The sequence below is a fragment of the Pollachius pollachius genome (assembly GCF_949987615.1).
Source record: "Pollachius pollachius genome assembly, chromosome: 3".
Lineage (NCBI taxonomy): Eukaryota > Metazoa > Chordata > Actinopteri > Gadiformes > Gadidae > Pollachius > Pollachius pollachius.
The window spans coordinates 24,501,547-24,516,712 of record NC_136936.1 but is presented as its reverse complement, the minus strand read 5'-3'; the positions used below and the strand labels follow the sequence as shown (position 1 = coordinate 24,516,712).

Here is a 15,166-nt window from a genome sequence, read left to right as displayed (position 1 = left end):
AAAGAAAAACATAACAATATGAAAGAATGACTGATAGTAGGAAAATGTATCATAGACAATTAGAGCTGATAGACCCTGGAGGTGGGCTTCCGGATTTGTCCTTAAAATACTGAGGCTGTTTCAGCTGGATCTGAAAACCATAAGAAAAATTAAATGTGTCCCATAGATCTATGCAGTATGGACCCTGTGACACCTCTGGTGACATGATGGCTGAGCTCCTGTCTCTTCCCCATCCACAGCAAGAGCAGTTAAACAAGGACTTCCTGTTGTCATGTGGGTCGACAATACTTTTATTTGAAGTAAGAATTGACTCATTTAGCAGACGCTTTATTCACTGCGAATTTCACTGACTGCAGATGCTTGCAATTCGATTGGGACCTTTTGTTGAGAGTGGAACAACCTAGCTACTATCCTTTAACCTGACTATTTATCATTGAACACAATCTTAATAGTTCTGTTGATCTGTTTCTATTGTTCCTGCTCAATTCTTACCCCCCGCCGCAGTTTGTGAGACTGAGGTCTTCAGTCAAGGGAAAGGGAAGATACAACGGGAGATAACCCATACAGTAAACGTGCACCTCTGTGTATGAGGAATAGAGATGGTGCCAAAGGAAAGATTATATGTTTTCCACCGCGATAAAGCAAAATAAAGTATATACAAGTGTCAACGATAACAATAAATTCTCTCCTGGTGTGTCTTCTCAAACTAAAGATGCTTTGGAGGACTGGGGCAATGCTGGAATACTTTATGGTTGCATGTAGAAATGCAGAGTGGTGCAGGAAGAGGGCAAGGAGAGGGGACCTCAAGGTTATTGCGGGTTGCATGTGGGGAAGAAGGGGAGAGGAAATAAGGAAGAAAAATAAGAAGTATTGAAAGAGGGAAGGACCCAGACCCAAAAGGAAATATCGCTAGAGACCCTTAAAATAAATCAAATTACCTAGGGAAATAGATAGAGCATTCCTGACAGGAAGAGGAATTGGCCCTGTGAAAAAATATCAGCGGGCGTAGCACCAGCAAATTCTGTATTAATAATATTCACAACGTACAACCCGCATCCTCAAACTAAAGTCGCCACACCTGCAAGATCTGGGCTGCGTTGCAGAGCATATGCTTTCGCCATATTTCAGAAGGCTTCCTTGATCGTGCGGATGTAACATGTTTATCTGTTTATCCCCTCCATCCGCCCGTGCGCTGCTCCATCTGTTGGAGCTCAGCTGACTGACTTCGGGTGTCCCTCGGTGTCTCTCCGAGTGCTGGCCGGAGATTTCACTGTCAACCCTCAGCCGTGTCGGGTTCTGTTCTGTCTGCTCTTAAGGGATAATTGGCTAATTCAATTAAATAAGAAAACAGTCAGGATACATTATCATAAGTATTCACCCGACGCTCGGCAGAGATCAACACTCGGGACCAAGTGCACTGAATGTGACAGCGCCTGTGTGTGTGTGAGTGTGTGTGTGTGTGTGTGTGTTTGTGTGTATAGGTAAATTCCGAAGGAGCAGGGGTGGACTGATGGACAGTGTTTACCAACTAAACACCGTCTGTCAGTCAAGATAACTGAATCCAGGCAGCATGAAAATGTCAGCTACTGTCACACACAAGCATTTGCATGCAAATTAAGAAACATCAAACACACAACTGCACATTAACACGCGCATAAACTAACACGCACACACTAACAAATGCTTAAGTGGGAATGAGAAAATGTCATCTGTGCTTGGGTAAAATTCAATAAACATTACTCATGAGCGGGCACTGTCCACACTGCACACACACACAAGTAGGGTAGGCCATGTCAGACGCACAGTCAGTTAACTGTTCTAATGAGCCCTTACAATGGACCTGTCACTGATTTGGACTCAGCAGGACAGTACTGACAATAACAACGTACGACTGCTGATAATGAGCCAATTCAGCTTCCAGTTAATAACTGAATGCAAAATAGGGTCTGAGCATGCGCGGCTTGAGAGGTTGGAAGGGCTAGAGTCTCCTCCCAATGTGGTGTGCCATGTTCAAATAAATTGTAAATCTAGACATTTAACTCCATCAGCACCAACTTAATACAAGAGGAAGTTTCACATTAACTGGACTTTTGGTAAAAAGAAAGAAAGAGGGAAAAAGAAAAGGCGACAACTGCAATCTCTGCGATGCCAATCCAAACAAGATCACATCTGGCCGCTGAGACCGCACAGGCCAACATACCAGCTGGAGCATAAGCAAGGTTTGATGAACTGGATAGCAAACTTGACAAACTGTTAGACCTCCACAAGGCTACTAACACGCTTTTGTCATCGGTTGTATAAAGAGTTGATACCATGGGAACGGGGAAATTGAAAAGTTAACAGGAGAAATGCACGAGCAAGTGGTCAATCAGGGCGCGCAGCAATGCCGCACAAAAGAGCTTGAAAACAAACTGCAGCTCGCAATGGATTACATTGACCAACTGGAAAATCGCCAGCGCCAAAACAATCAGAGGCTTCTAAATGTGTCTGAACAGCTGGATGATAACCTGGTAATGAACACTTTCCTGGTTAGACTCAGACCGAGAGTGGTATGTAAAACTGAACGGAAGAAGACTTCGAAAGCACACACTGCCTTGGCCCTTTCAATGAGAATGCGCGTTTCCCCCGCACCATTATATTCAAACTGCATCACCTTCAGAAGAAAATACTGATCTCAAGAGCTGCGAGGGAAAGGAGACAAAGTAATCCTAATGACACCACCAATTACAGAATCACCGCGGATATTTCGACACAACTACGGAAGAAACGATAGGCATTTTGGCCGCTGAGAGAACAACTGCACAAACTGGATATTAAAACCCAACTCCGATTCCCTTCAGCTCTGCAAGTGCAAGACTGTGAGAAAACAATGAACTACACCACACCACAGGAGACCCTGCTGGAGCTCCAAAAGAAACACCCGTCTCTTTCATAAGAGTACACGTAAGATGAAGAAATTACTCAAAAGACAATAGTGGGTTAAAGTAAAAAGCTAACAAATAAACTCTGGAGCTTTTTTCTTTTTTTTTTTTGTATAAAGTGTGGAAGAAATGAATTAAATCGGTCTAATTTTATTTTAAAGTAGACTAAATGCTTTGTTTGTTTTTTAGGTCTAGAGTAATTTACTTTATTTGTCCTTGCTGTGTTTACTTGGGGGGGGTGAGGGAATGGAAGTCTGTGCTAGGTGTATGAATGTCAACGTGTGGAGGAGTGGGTGACGTGGCGATGTGTGAGGGTGCTGAGGTAACGTGAGAAAAAAAGAGGCTATGGGCATTGGTAAATCTTACTTTAAGGATTTTTTAATGATTTGTAAGGGGAGTTGTATTGTGTTTTTATGCTCTTATCCTTTAACCAATCTGCATCCTCTTGTAGGCCTATGTTTGAGGAACAGTGAATGAATTACATAGCATTTTTGGTTATTTTGTTTTCTTTTTTTTTGTTTTCTTTTCCTCCTTTTTAACCAATTTGCATCCTCCTTTTAGGCCTGCTGCTGCATCTCCTCCACTATTCTTTCCAATTCTTCTTTCCTCTTTTCCCTGTTTTCTTCTTGATACCCTTATATTTATTGAAACTATTTATCAAAATACGATGTTATGGCTGAGGAAGTACACAATTGCTTTGTCAAAGTTGAAAACATTGTTATTATTTATGAACACTGCTACACCCCAGGGGGAGGGAGCAAATTAATTAGCTCAGAAAAGCATGTTTAGAGATGAGAAGTTTTCAAGGGTAGCTGTATTTTTTTTTCATGTATGTGTTTGTCAGTCTTTTCAGTCTTGTCTGTGTCAAAAAATGTGTCTATGCTCTATGTCCAGCATCTCCACAGTGGTTTTCAGCAGCTATGTGTCCCACAAGTAAGATTACAAGTAGAAACGGTACTAAATAAGTCTTTAGAAGCCATACACAACAAATGTTCCATTTGTACCTGGAATATTAAAAGATTAAAAGAAGGTGCAAAAAAACATAAAGTTCTAGGCCACTTAAAAAAAAAATCCTCAGACACTCTTTCTTCAAGAGTTTCATTTTAAACCCGGGTAAATACAATTTCTTAAGAGACAGTGGGTGGGGGAGGTGTTTGAGTTGGCTTCCCTGCTCTTCCTCGAGAGCAGGGAAACAGAGAGACTCCCTGAGTCTTTGTTTCACAAAGTAGCTCAGGCAGCCTTAACTCCGCCCAGCAATCAAGCCTGTTGTTGTTACCTTGTGACTGAAACTAGCATCAAGGACCTCTTACTAATGGCAACAACAGCAGCAAAGACCAACACTGCAGCAATAGGGTTAACGTTAGTACAACCAATTGCAATGCTTAACACTAGAGATCTTAGTTTCAAGACTCACCTACAGGCAGATATGAGACAACCTTCTTAAAGAAAAATATAAATGTAACACAGCTCTCTTAGTTGTTCCCCCGGGTGATGACAGAGACCTATGGGGAGGCGGCTTTAAGTGTCTATGGTCCTCGCCTGCTACAGCCTGCCAGAGGAGCTGAGGCATCACAATCTGTGAAAGCCTTTAAAATAAACCTTAAAACAAACCTATTAAACTCAGAATTCATGCTTCATCCATGTTTTTTTATTTATTTTATTAAATGATTTTATTTATTATTTATTTATTTATCTTATCTTATCTTCATTGTATAGTTAAGCACCTTGTATTGCAAATTTGCACGAAAGGCGCTGTATGAATAAAGTAAGATTGATCTCACAATGTACCTTACAGAGGCAGAAGATCGGGGGGGGGGGGGGGGGAGAGCTGGTAGTGTAAAGGGGACTAGAATCAATATGAAACATTTCAGAAAGAAGCCACTTCTTTCAAGAAGCCACTTCTTTTCTTTCAAAAATAATGATGCAAGGTTGTTTTTCCCGTAAGTTTCAATGAGTGCTATAATGATATGATTCATTATGAATAGATTCTTAAATGCAAGTTGATACATGGTCAAGGCTAATGATGAGAACCTCTGTTCTCCGGGAGTTTGGTTGAAGGATAAACAATGAAACTATGGTGTCTTGCAGGGATTAGACAAGACTTAGCACAACAAACAGCTGGAGGATCCTCCGTGGATTTGTAGTAATTGTATCTAGTAGACACAACAGACACTGCGCTTGAAGGAAGGAAAATAGATGGGACCAAAGAATGGCCCATGAGGGACTCCAAACAAAAGTTGGGTTAATTAATTATGTTAGGAATAATAAACCTTGTAGTACCCAATATCTAGGGGCACTGGAGTTGTGGTTGTCAAAAATGGAGGAATTTAAAACATTGAAATTCCTTAATATATGACTGGAAACAAATACCCTTACATTTACATTAAGGCCATTCAGCAGACGCTTTTATCCAAAGCGACTGGGCGGTGAGACCGTTGTCAATGAGGGTAGTAGTTAGGATGAAAGGTATGAAAGGATAATGACACAGAACAGCAGGACGTGAATGAATATGGAGGGTTTTTTTATCGAACATGTTTGCACACATCACCCCACGATTCCCTCATTATTTCTGAAATGTATCAAAACACAATGACAATTACCGTCTGATAAGGTTGGCCCTAGAAGATCCTTGGATAGTCTCGAATGGATGTGTATGTGTGTATGCTGTGCCCGTGATTATTTATCAACAATTTATGGCACGGGCGGATGCAAACTTAACAGGTGTCAATGTAGTCAATAATACGTTATTCTGTAATGTTATAGCTGTATAGCTATTTCAATCATTAAATGTATGTGTAATCAGGTGATACCAACACACAACTGAAGTATAAACTTGTTGATCTGCAACTCTTTTCATCTTTAATATAAGATTGCTTAAACATTGGGAAAAGGTTCTTGTTAGGTGAGTGCTGCATGCAGCGGTCAACTATTGTTCTTCATCAGTTTTATTCTTTCTTTCTTTCTTTCTTTCTTTCTTTCTTTCTTTCTTTTTTTCTTTCTTATTCTCTACAAACTTTGGGACCAGAATAGCTTGGAATCGCGCGCTTCATTTCAGATTTTTAAAACATTCTATACTTTTTAAGATATTCTGCTTTTAAAATATTATCTTTTCTTAACATGGGAGTCAATGGGAGGACGGGAGAGCCGTCCTCAGGTACTTCAAACTGTTTAAGGCGTAACTAAATAAATTTTCAACCATTTATCTTCGTTCAAACCATTTAACAAATCTACACACATATCTTCAATAATATCTAAATGGAATTTCGATGTCATTCAAACTTTCTTCAGAATCACAGTTTTAGTTTCAAACGTCATATTCTACAGTTGGTCCCATTGAAGCCGTCTGCCCATTCTGACACTTAAATTACTTAAGACATCGTCAGCGATCACATTTCAACCGTTAACCTTCGTTCAAACCATTTAACAAATCTACACACTTGTATCTTCAATAATAATGGAATTTCGATATCATTTAAACTTTATTCAGAATCACAGTTTTAGTTTCATATCGGCTTCATTTTCAGTTGGTCTCATTGATTTACATTGACGCTGGAGCGTGATGCCGTTCAGCAGTGTTGCCAGATTGGGCGGTTTTTCCCTCTCTAGTGAGCTACTTTTAATCACGCACCGGCTCGCTATTCTCTTAAGCCATTTAACGTTTCTTCATGTCTCAATCTATGTGGCTTTATTAAAAAATATTTTCAACCTCACTTTGTACTACAGCACTCACCGCATTTTCAGCATGAAATGTTTTTTCTAGTTGCTCTAAGTATTTCATGATGATGGACATATTTTTTGGCTATATTAATAAATTCATTGCATGGCAACATACTAAATTCTATTAAGAAAATAAAGAGGGAGGAGGACAGTATGGTTCTTTGTGGTTGGCTTGCTGTGTTTGCTGCTGATTGAAAGCATCAATACCTAATGACTTCATGAACATGTGTTCACTCATTAAAAAGGGACTGAGGACCAACATACACTGTGAGGAAGGACTCCCACAGACCACAACAAAACAAACCTTTTTCTGGGATAAACAATTCCATGTGGGTTTGACCAATACTTGAAAAAGGCATTTATTCTGCTTTTGATTACATGTGAATGTGAAACATACACAAACTGAAGTAAACAAAGCATACATTTGACAGAAGAGTCGTAATGAGACTTGCGATGAAAAGTTATGTTATGGCATTTTGAAGGCTGAGTAAGCGCGGAGGAGCTGTTGTTTGAAATTGTCTCTGAATTCATGAATTCTGTGTGTGCTCAAATGGAAATGGAAAGGGGGAGAGAGAGAGAGAGAGATGGAGAGAGAGAACAAGAGAGATGGATAGAGTGAGTGAGTGAGAACGAGATGGATATAGAGTGAAGGAGAGAGGGAGAGGGAGGGAGAGAGTGAGCTTTGTAACTGTTTGCTATATTCTTGGATGAATCCTGAGAGGTTTTGTTCACCTTGGGATCTTCAAAGAGAAGAGGAAATGAAGGAACGAGAGGACAATGTCTTAATGTGAGAATACAGAGACCATAAAGACGGTTCTAGGTGTGAGGAGTCATCGGCGGGGCTGTGAGACAGTTTGTCATATCACAGGTTTATGAATTCTCCCTCTTTGGGGAAATAAGTGTGATGACTCTTAAGCCACAGGCACCACTGCACACCATTATACAATTACACTGCAGATCCAATCACCGCGACTGTAATGCAATCACACACAAGTCAAAACAAGGTGGCAACACGATGGCCTGTTAATGTTAATCATTGATTTTGAGGAACACATTGTTAGTTCTTCTCTAGCTCCTTTTTGTAAGGTGTATTTTCATCAGGTACGGTGTCCTACTAAGTAGAGCCATGCCTTCCGTTATTTACTGTGTATACCATTGTAGGGCTGATATTCATTCCTTCACATAGGTTATTATGCTATCAACAGAAGATGGATTTGTAATTCACAGAAAATGATGCTACAGTGCTCAATACCAGTAGCTTTACAGCTGTATCGAGATGGCTTCTGCTTCGGGAATCATAGAGTTGTTTGCTCTAGTGATTTTTTTTTGCAGGCACAGATGCCACCCCATGGGAATATCTCTGTACTGCCATTTCTTATGTCAATATCCAATCTCTAAAACAAAGATTTACATTCCTTGCTCGGGTAGCATGGATCTCCTACGCCATGGCGTGTGTGTCAAACATAGTTTGTTACTTTTGAGAGGACTGTAATTCCACTGTATTAACCGGACAGCCTGTTTCCCTAGTCAAGGGGGCGGCAGAGGCGGTTGAATGGTAACCTGAAGGTTGCTAGTTTGATCCCCGGCTAGCTGAGTTTTGAGGTGTCCCTGAGTGGGACGCCTCACCCTGACTGCTCCTGACAAGCTGGCTGTGGCCCTGCATGGTTGACTCCGTCGTCGGTATTGGAATGAATGGTTGTAAATCACTTTGGATTAAAGTGTCAGCAAAATGCCCTAATGTAAATGTCTCCTCTCTCTCCCAGGATGATCCCGTCCAGCAGCAACGACTTCCTGGTGCGCGACCTGGCGGCCGGCCGATCCTATGACCTGTGCGTGCTTTCGGTGTTTGACGACGCCGTGACCTCGCTGACCGCCACACGTCCGCTGGGCTGCCTGTCCTTCACCACGGAGACGGAGTTCAGCCAGTGCCAGGCCCTGCACAGCCACTTCCTGGGCGGGACTATGATCATCATCATCGGCGGAATCATCGTGGCGTCCGTGCTGGTGTTCATCATCATCCTCATGATCCGCTACAAGGTCTACAGCAACCAGGGAGGCAGTGGCGGCGGGGAGGGCAAGGCGGCCATGTCCCCATCGTCGGGCGCCGGCCCGAGGCCGCAGAGCAATGGTCAAGGAGGAGGGGGAGGAGGGGGAGGGGTGGGGCTAGGGATGGCCATGCCCCGCTCGGCCTCTAAAGTGACTGACGGGCAGGAGGAGCCACACTCCAGGGTCACGTCGCCCGGCCACACGCTGAGAGACACCATGGCGCTGGTGGAGGAGGGCAGCGGCAGCCACACAGGAGCCGCCATGAAGAGGACTGACTTTCTGGCCAATGAGGAGCTGCTGTCGCCCACCAACTCCCGCCTCTCATCCAGGGTTGCCATAGAGATGAAAAGCAGGGCGCCATCTGTCACCAAAGAACTCACTTCTCCCAAGGAACTGACAGGTAGCGAGAGAGAGAGTGTGTGTGTGTGTGTGTTTGTGCGAGTGTGAGAAACAGTGAAAGTGAAAGAACGAGAGCGAGTGAGCGAGCGAGAACTGATGAGGGAGAAAGGGAATGAGCGAGAGAGAGAGTGAGAGACACAGAATCAGGTTTGAGAGCTCAGCCTTGAAAGGAACCTTTCCGTTAGAGAGAGAGATGCAGAGCTGTAAATTATGTTGAGGACTTGCAGAGAACAGAAAGCGGGCAAAACAAAAATAAAGCACTCGTCAGAGAGGGAATAAGCGAGTGGGAGGGAGACACGGTGCAACTGAGGAGGAGAAAACGAGGGTTGAACTGTGAGGAATTGAAGAAATGGGAAAGACAAAGAAGGTGCCTCAGCAAGCGAGATTCCGACATTTTAGTGAGTGTGACACAGAGAGAGAGAGAAAGAGAGAGAGCGCATGCATCTGTTGCATGGGTTGCTAGGGTCTAGTTTTAAATATGTCAACACTTGTTCTGTTTCACCGTTAAGCGCCTCAAGGGAATGGTTCCAAACGCCATCAAAGACAGATTTAAAAAATCTAGTCTCTCATCCCCTTGACAACAGCACCCTGCATGTCTTTAAGCCTCCCTCAAATGTTTAAAATGTCATCTATACCACCCACTTATTAATATCCAAGCGATCCTCAATACTGTGAGAGCAGGTGTTTTGGATTCCTGTTTAAAACGAAAGAAAATATGTCTGAAGCAAGCGAGCGAGCATCGTCAGCACGGGTAACCCAATGGGAATCAAACCCCTCGCCATGGCAACTTTAATGCCATGCTCTACCAGTTGGGCAGGACGGACTCCATTTCTTCTGTACAACTGCACGGTACGTGTTATGAAGGACAGGAGTCAGAGGATGACACACAAGTTTAAAGGAGGACCAGAGTTGTGCCACACCTGGTATAAAGTGCTCGAGTTTTCCGGTGTATCGGGGGCCACCATTACTCTCTTTGTAGAACCAAGGAGACGAGGTTTGTGAAATAAAGTGCCACATCGAGCAGCGAGAGTGACATCGGAGAGGTGGGAGCAAGGCAGGTGTGAGAGCGAGCAAGGTCGCCCAGTCCTGCATCCCACCACGCCGTGAGGAGAGGGATATTTGGGTTCCTAGGGACACGTAAACTTTGGCTGCCCTTTGCAACTGCCTGTTTTCTTTCAGGTTCTGACACGTAGCTGGAGGCTTCAAAGTGAAGGGAAACAAGAGTAGTGTAGGAATGCTATGTAAGCTGCAGGGCTCAGGGGGAGGAACGCAGAATCCATTATCAGCTAAAAAGATTTGAGACGCCATTCCTATTTTTTTTTAAGAAATGTTTCCGAGACAGAATGTTAAAACAGATTTGGGTTTTTTCATTGGTCATATTGAGGTTTCCATGAGGTTGTTACAGAGCTGACAGATACTTTATTTCGTTGTCTGGATATATTTGAAGGCCATGGTAAGAAACAGGCCAGAAGTGGGTTTAAATATATATAGATATGTAGATATGGCTTTTTGAAGATATATAGACAATGCCAAGCCTTGTCGCTTTCTATTTGTTTAATATGCTATTCTTATATTGAACTTTCTAGGACAATATTCCAACTGAATCCTCAGTGATACATCTTCTAATGTAATCCCGTCCCTGTTGCCCGCTTCACGTAGACTTGAAGTCCACAGCTTTCAGAAGAATTATTCTTATACAGTTAGAATAACTTTGAAAAGGCATTTTTTGGGTTACATTTCAGCTCGGAGAGGACCAACTTAGGTAAGTGAATTTAGCCAACTGATTTGCTCACATTATGAAGAGAGAGTCCAGGCATTCTTTCAATTTATTGCAAGGTTCAACGTTGAATTCAGCAGGTACATCAAATTGAGACAAGAACATACCTGATAAAACATACATAATAGGATACCAGTATTCTGTGATGCAATTTACAATTACCAAAACCACTGCTGTATTCTGCTATATTTCTAGGTGAGAAAATCTAAACTGAAAAAAAGTGATTATTCTTAAAAAAAAAAAAATATGCAGTTTGGGATAGTGTCACAAACTAATATGCAGAATCAGTTTTTTGTGGTTAGACCTCCCCAGTGCTAAGCATGTCAATCACTCTTCCCCAGCCACACAGGCCCACTCAGAGGACCTGGGCTGGGTCAGCAGCCCCGGGATAGCTGGGCAGACCATTTTACATGAGGGGCTGAAATAGCTGATTGGTAATTCTTTATCTGGGGATGGGGTGGGGTGAGGTGGGGGGTGGCTGTGTCATTCAACTGGCCCACGTGAATGAAGTTAAATGAGATGACATTGAGGCTCATGCTTATAACGAGCAGTAGTAGCCAAATATGGAATGGCAGCTTAGCCAGTAATTGCTGGAGCAATTTGAACTTTCATCAACTCCACTGGAGTTTACGAGTGGGCTTGACATGGCACGCGTTGATATTGCTAGCCTGCGCACGCCCGCAACAAAAACATTCTTCTCACTCCTCACTCGAGCTCCAACTGACATCTTTTGCATTGCATGAAATTTGCGTTTTTAAAATTGGTAAGGACACTGACTGTGTTGTGTTACCTAACCACACACTAGCGGGACAGCAATAAGAGACACAACGGTTATAGAGAATGTGGGAAGACTGGGAAAAATGTGTGTGTGCGTGTGCGTGCGTGCGTGTGTGTCTTCAGAGCAGATCAGGACATGCTAATTAATAAGTTAACCTTAAACAACCCGACAGAATGTGAGCCAAACCCCTCCATTGGCATTCAACTTTGTTGGAGTGTGGATGTTACTGCCAGAAGAACAAAGTTCATCCCTTTCCCTGTTGGCATAATAACCTTGTGTATCCAGTGCTCAGATAAGATTGAAGTGTGTCATCGCAATTTCCAAAAAAAAACAACCTTTTCCATGTAGTTGTACCTCGGTAGATTGAGAAAACAATGATGACACCCAACAATTAAACCACAGGGAGAGCACTGTTTGTGTAGCAACACAGGAGGTAGTGCAGCAGATGTCACCCACACTATACATAATGGCAAGTAGTAATTTTGGCCTCATGCACCAACCATTGTTTTACCCAAGATGCTGCTGTCCCAGCAGTTCTATCAAAGGCGTGGGTAATTCAAATGTATCACCCAAGTGGTAATACACAGCTTATTTATTTAATGCTGACTTCTAATTGTAAAAACATGTGTGGGAGGACATCTTTTCTGTTATTGATCCAAAAAGCCTAAAGCAATGATAGTAAATCCTGCATCCGCCTGCAACTCACCCCGAAATAAGACCTGCCTCCCTATTAATACCTAATGTAATTATCATTCAGATGAGCATTTTGGACGTGGTACAAAATACAAATTGAATTAACAGAGAGAGAGAGGGAATTCCCTGAGATGTCTGTTTGGTCGGCAGTTATCACAAACATAGTTGAGAAGCTGTTAAGCGGAGGAATAGCACCAAACGCCAATAAGGGACATACTGTACAGGACATTATACAAAAGCAGCCTGCATCTGCTCAGGAACAAGACTCCTTCCCCATCTGGAGCAACGCGCCCCCAGTGCCCCCAACCCCTATTTACAAGGCGCCAGCAGCTTTGCCAGAAGCCGCGTCAGCCATTTTGAATGGGTGGGGGAAAATCCTGTTTTCATATTGTTTTGAGCAAAGCTTGTTGTGTAGCGCACTAACAATGGAGGTGGCGGGGGCGGCGGCAGGGGCTTATGAGTCCGCAGAGGTTGTGTGCGGGGCTGCTCTGGCTGAGTTTGTATCCACGGTGTGGCTTACACAGGATGCTGCAATGCAGAGAAAGACATCATTGATCTGATCAGAGAGCAGGCTGCAGTGAGTCACGGGGCCCGAGGAGGAGAGGGCCTGACACATCAATAGAAAGGCCCCTCTGTTGTGGGAAAAAGACACTAAACAACCAGCAGCCCTGCTGGCGATAACACATAGCACAGCTTGTTAAAAAACATGTTTTCTGTTCCTGTCCTTTGAAGGTGCGTTCTACTACCCTGATGTGTGGTGTGCTATGGAGAGGGAACACTTTCAGTGTTTCTGTATGTTTATGGGAATTGAAAAAGTGCTGCCCCTTGAAGAAAGTTTTCCTGGCAGTTTCCTCCTTGTGTTCTACTTTAATAAAATGGAGCCTGATGGAGTCCTCAAGCAGACACATTGTGTGTGTGTGTGTGTGTGTGTGTGTGTGTGTGTGTGTGTGTGTGTGTGTGTGTGTGTGTGTGTGCGTGCGTGCGTGCGTGCGTGCGTGCGTGTGTGTGTGCGGGGTCCAAGTGTTTGTGCCACAAAATACATCTTAATTGATTTTAAGGTAACCTGATCATTAAGCTCTGTGATTATTCGCTGTGTGAGTACAAATAAGACATTTTAAAAAGACCACTTAAAAAAGAGCAAGAGTAAGGAAAGCAGTGCTAGATGGAACAAGCCATTCAGATTCCAGAGGTATGTATCGGTCAGTGCGCATGTAGGGAGGAATAGATTGCAGGGATGCATTTTTGAGTGGGTCGGTGTTCAATATGGCTCGCAGGATCCTCGTCCTTTTACATGATGTGTTTGTTAGGGTATGTGTTAACATATGCTCTTAGGGGAAAGCAAGGATGCCAACCATAAGCGAGTGGACAACTATGATAAGAAAAGGATGTGTGTAGCGAAGTGTGAGCATATAAGGGAGACCATGCGTGTGTGTGTGTTTGTGTGTGTGTGTGTGTGTGTGTGTGTGTGTGTGTGTGTGTGTGTGTGTGTGTGTGTGTGTGTGTGTGTGTGTGTGTGTGTGTGTGTGTGTGTAGGTGTGTGTGTGCTCCCCCCTGGCCCGTCTATGACCCTGCAGCATGCTGTCCTCCATGTTGTTCACTCTATCATCCCTCCTCTCTGTGTCATTCCTTTGGCATGGCCCCATTCCTCACCCCTTCTCCTCTCTCTCTCACCAGGCTTTGGATCTATTATCCTCCATCTTTCCTATCATGGTCCTGCATTTTGCCCTTGCATTAAATCTGACTATCTGATAGGGCTGGGCATTACATAGATATTACATTGTGATATAAGACTAGATATCGTCTTTGATTTTGGATATCGTAGCATCTTGATTGAGCATAAGTATTGGCTTTGTTGGTTTTAAAGGCTGCATTAGGATGAATGAGGGGGGATGGCATCCCCCTTTGGAATTAAAATGATCAAAATCATCCCCCTTCTGAAACAGCCATCCCCCCTTCCCATCCCCTGTTATTTTATCAATTAATGTGGAAATATTACCGTTATTTCATTATAGCGGTTTCCTTTTTCAATTCGGCGCAATGTTACTTTTCCCAGGGACAGATTTGACAGCGATACTGCATTCTCGGGCAGTATGCTAATGCGCAAGCACGCAGGCACGCTTGCTGCACGCCTGCATACTTGCGCAATAGTGCCTTCACAAGCTCTCATTCCACACCGTACGAGACAGACACTGGCAGCGTGAAGCTGTCTCTGCATCTCAGACATCGCTTCCGCTGGCAACTCTGTCCCCTTTTCTCCCTTTCATTCCAACCCCTGAGCAACGCTAGTCTCCCTTCTCTGCCGAATGCATTTTTGAAAAAAAAGAATAATAATTATCACACTGTCGGTCTCCCACCATATGCACTGTCATCAGCACAAATGATCTGTCCCTAAAAGTTAAAATCCACCATCCCCCCGGCTTTTTTTTACAACTCGAACACTGAGTACAGTGACATAGTTTTCTGAATTCACCAGACTGTTCTAGCTTTTCTATAATTTGCCTTTACCAACTTATTATATCTATATCACTGATTATTATTTATCCAAAATCCCATGTGTGTAATTTTCTTGTGAACGCACTAATAGTCATCCTAACAGTGTTGCTGTGACATCAATAAGGAGGAAGGTCAAAAACATCAATATTTGGTTCTGTCTATATTGCCTAGCCCTACTATCTGATATTTTTTCGATATTGTGTTTCATCACCTTTTTTTCTATCTTCCCCTCACTCTATCAACTATCATCTATCACTTGCTCTCGTCTCTCTCTCTCTCTTTCCACATCCCTTTCTCTCACTCTCTCTATACATCTCGTACTGGCTCTTGCGCTCTCTCTCT

The 15,166-nt window shown here is 43.2% G+C and overlaps 1 protein-coding gene across 1 annotated transcript in view; it reads left to right on the top strand.

Moving 5' to 3' along the window:
• The window catches only part of LOC307072135 (leucine-rich repeat and fibronectin type III domain-containing protein 1-like protein), a gene marked incomplete at both ends in the record, with an annotated part of 42,377 nt that extends 33,246 nt beyond the window's left edge, over window positions 1-9,131 (top strand). The window contains one exon of the mRNA XM_079731330.1: window positions 8,402-9,131. Within this exon, the coding sequence (XP_079587456.1) occupies window positions 8,402-9,131 (730 nt within the window). The remainder of the gene's footprint in view (window positions 1-8,401) is intronic.
• Window positions 9,132-15,166: the final 6,035 nt, after the last annotated feature.